At 44.2% G+C, this 3286-nt stretch overlaps 1 protein-coding gene across 1 annotated transcript; it reads left to right on the top strand.

The window, feature by feature from the left end:
* The first annotated feature begins 1647 nt into the window (after positions 1-1647).
* LOC147892151 (mavicyanin-like) lies at positions 1648-2677 on the top strand. Its single transcript, XM_087388956.1, has 2 exons — positions 1648-1891; positions 2079-2677. Exons 1-2 carry the CDS (start codon positions 1702-1704, stop codon positions 2444-2446), a joined length of 558 nt encoding a protein of 185 aa, XP_087245082.1. The 5' UTR covers positions 1648-1701; the 3' UTR covers positions 2447-2677.
* The last annotated feature ends 609 nt before the right edge of the window (positions 2678-3286 follow it).

Raw genomic sequence — 3286 nt, forward strand, 5'->3', positions numbered from 1 at the left:
TCTTTAATTCTACATGTAGTAATTGCTTGGACGTATGCATTATGTTAGGTTACATTGCACTACACTACACTGTTGATGTAGTATTTGTAAAGGAGTTGCCCACCAATAACCACATAAACATTTGACACATAAAAGCAAAAGCACATAATCATCCTACTTATTCAATGTTGACATTTTACAATGTTATTCTATTGAACAACCATAATGATCCCTATGTATAGAGAATCCCATATTGAATAAAATATATTAAGCACTTATAGACTATTCCCAAAATTCAAAGGCTTAGTGTAACGCTAACAATTTATTTGGCTTTAAAATATCATTTACATGTAAATTTTACAAAAGTATGAAAGCAACCTAATTTTTGAAAGGATTTGTCTAAAAGGTTTGAAGGGCCGCAACCCTACTTTTAAAATGGTTATAGAGGCTTTCATGCTCTCGAGGCTTCAAATTTTAGGACTATTGGAGCAAGCCGAGAAAACAAGAAGGGGCAGGTTGTGAAGAAACATGCTCATAATAACGAACATGCCTAATTTGAGCCCCCCCATTTCAAATGGCTGAGATGAAAGGGATTGATGTGTTTGAGGCAGCTTCTTCGGTTTGTTTGTCATATTCGTTTAGCTCTTTCAGTTTGTTTGTCGTATTCATTTAGCTCTTCTCAATATTCATGACGATCCACATGAAAATCTGCTAATTAATTTCAAGACGTGAAATGGCGCATGCAATTTCCAAGACTTGTCTACTTCGTTGACTGGTCCGCCGATGACTCGGCAGCTCCCCCATTAACTGAGGTTTCTGTAGATGGGCCATGGACCTTGAAAACGACGCAACAAAAAGCAAGAGCAGTTATGGAAGCTAGTGGAGGAACTTGGGCGGAATGGTAACACATTGCCAATTGGGCATCTTGTAGGGGAAAAACAAGTGATTTGTGGGCACTAGAGTAGAAGACGGGGAGTCTGTGGAAGTGGACGCGACTAGGCGATCTCTTGGACGGCTATGGTGTTTTTAACGACAGATGGGGAGAAAAAACAAATGGACAGAAGACGTTTTGGGCATTTTCTGGATGTCTCTTTGACAATGTCCAAGGAGATACTCCATAGTTAGAGGTGCGGTTACGGCAAGGGACTCCACTCTCTAACTCAGGCATCGCACACTTCTCTCCAGGGTTCTTGTATAGAGGGGAGGATCGCGCACTTACTCTAAACAAGCGACTACCGGCCCAAGTTTTCCATTTAGCATCAGGTAAGCACAAAAGCGGTTTAACGACCTCTATTATAACTGCACCCCCAACTCGAGCCCCAAGCGTACGTGGCCATGCCGAAGCTCATCCTTACACCATGTCGACCATGCCGAAGCTCAGCTCATCCTTGCCCCAGCCTCCAACAGTTTCATCACCATCCCGCAACCGCAGCTGGCTAGTACACCATGCTTAAGCTCATGATGTCGTAAGCTGCAACGGGGTGGGAATCTATCTGTAGACGAAGACGGTGTTTACTTGGACGGAGGAGGGGAAGCTGGTAGGTGGGGTGGGGACGACGTCCGAGAGCTGGCGCAGGCTGTGGGGACGCAACAACGTTGCCCAGTCGCCGGAGCTTCTGCTTATAAATGCCGATCAGATTATACAGTCGACATCGAGCCTTGCTTCTCACCTGCACAAGATCTCCGAGTCTCTGTCAGTTTTCGTGCACGACCACGGAAATCATGGCCTCTTCATCCTCCCGGGGAAGATGCAGTGCAGCTTTCTTGCTCGGATTCATCGCGTCTGCTTACTTCTGGGCTCCTTCTTCCGGCGCAACAACTTGGGATGTGGGTGGCTCCACTCAATGGACTACAGGTTTCGACTACAGCACTTGGACTGCAGGCAAAACTTTCCGCGTCGGCGACACTCTCTGTGAGTACACCCCTTACCTTCCTCGCAAATCCATTGCCCCTCACCTGCAAATCTAACTCTCCTTACCATGATTCTTGAGTAAAATTGATGATGATCGATCCTCCCTGTGTATCTTTCGTCTAATTTCGTCTCCTTGAGTAATATTCTTGATGATTAATCCTCCTCGTGTATCTTTTGTCTCCTGTAGATTTCGCCTACGCTCAGGATGCCCATGATGTTGCCGAAGTCACCGAAGCAGATTACAATTCCTGCACCGCCACCAATGCCTTTGCTACTTACACCGCCGGAGACACCAGTATCGTCCTTAACGCTACTGGGAATTTTTACTACATTTGCACTATCCCCGGCCACTGCAGTGAAATGATGAAACTCGCTGTTGCTGTGGAGGGTGCTGCATCCACCGGGAGTAGCCCAAGCAACAGCACGGCTTCTACCACGAGCACCACCCCCTCCCCCCCCAAATCCCATGGCGCTCTGCACCACTCAACTCTCTCGCTGCAGTTAGGCACCTTGGCAATTTTAGCATCTGCTCTGCTGGGCAATTTTGTATTGTAGGGTCATACAGCTTGCATTTTGCGGACTGTGTACATTTCAGCTCAACTGCCTCGGTTTGTGCGACTGTTAAGCCACATCCTAGGAGTTTAAGGTGATCTCTTCAGATCTCTTGCGCTGAAGGCTGGGTTTCAGGATGTTACAGTTATGAGATTGTCTCGGATAGAGACAGTAACTTTGTTGCTGCAGTTTCCTTCAGCTGGAAGATTATCAACGTTTTTTCCATGACTGTGAATGATGCATCTCCTTTTGGCGACGTTGCAGCTTGCTAGGCATCGAACACTTTCATAATCTTCGCTTTACAGTGATAAATCATGTGAGAGCTTTTGCTATGCCTTTAGCTAAACGTACCATTGCTTCAGATACATCAACGACCAAGCTAACGTCTGCCGGGTCATGTCTTCTTGACATCTGAAATACAGACCTCTCTCTCTTTTTAGAGTCAGCTCCAATTGTCCTTCCCTTTTCACGAAAATGATGAATTAGTGAATATGTAACTTTACTAAGGGGGTACCTAATGAACAGAAATATTATTATTCACTAAAATAATAAATTGGAGAATATGTAACTTTACTAAAAAGGGTACTTAAGGCAAGAAAATCAAAATATTTGTTCTCTTTAATGAATTGCATGTTGTATATTGTTATCAAAGTCATGATTTTCCTAACATGGATATCTATAAATATATAATTAAGATCATTCTCTCTCTAGACACATATAGAAATCTCTTAAAAAGTAAGCCTTTAAAGAAGGTGAATAAGATTCATCAGGCCAGGCCTCCCTAGAGAAAGCACATTAGAAAGGGTTTTGGAAAAGGGTGGTTGCAAAGACTCCACATAAAAG

Source organism: Dipteris shenzhenensis, chromosome 17 (genome assembly GCF_047967505.1).
Source record: "Dipteris shenzhenensis isolate YYH24624 ecotype China chromosome 17, Dip_SZ_1.0, whole genome shotgun sequence".
Taxonomy (NCBI): domain Eukaryota; kingdom Viridiplantae; phylum Streptophyta; class Polypodiopsida; order Gleicheniales; family Dipteridaceae; genus Dipteris; species Dipteris shenzhenensis.

Bases quoted from the DNA above. Each gene is read 5' to 3' on its own strand.
- LOC147892151 (XM_087388956.1), top strand. From the start codon at position 1,702: ATGGCCTCTTCATCCTCCCGGGGAAGATGCAGTGCAGCTTTCTTGCTC. The intron at 1,892-2,078 runs GTGAGTACACCC...TGTCTCCTGTAG, and splicing joins CCGCGTCGGCGACACTCTCT to ATTTCGCCTACGCTCAGGAT.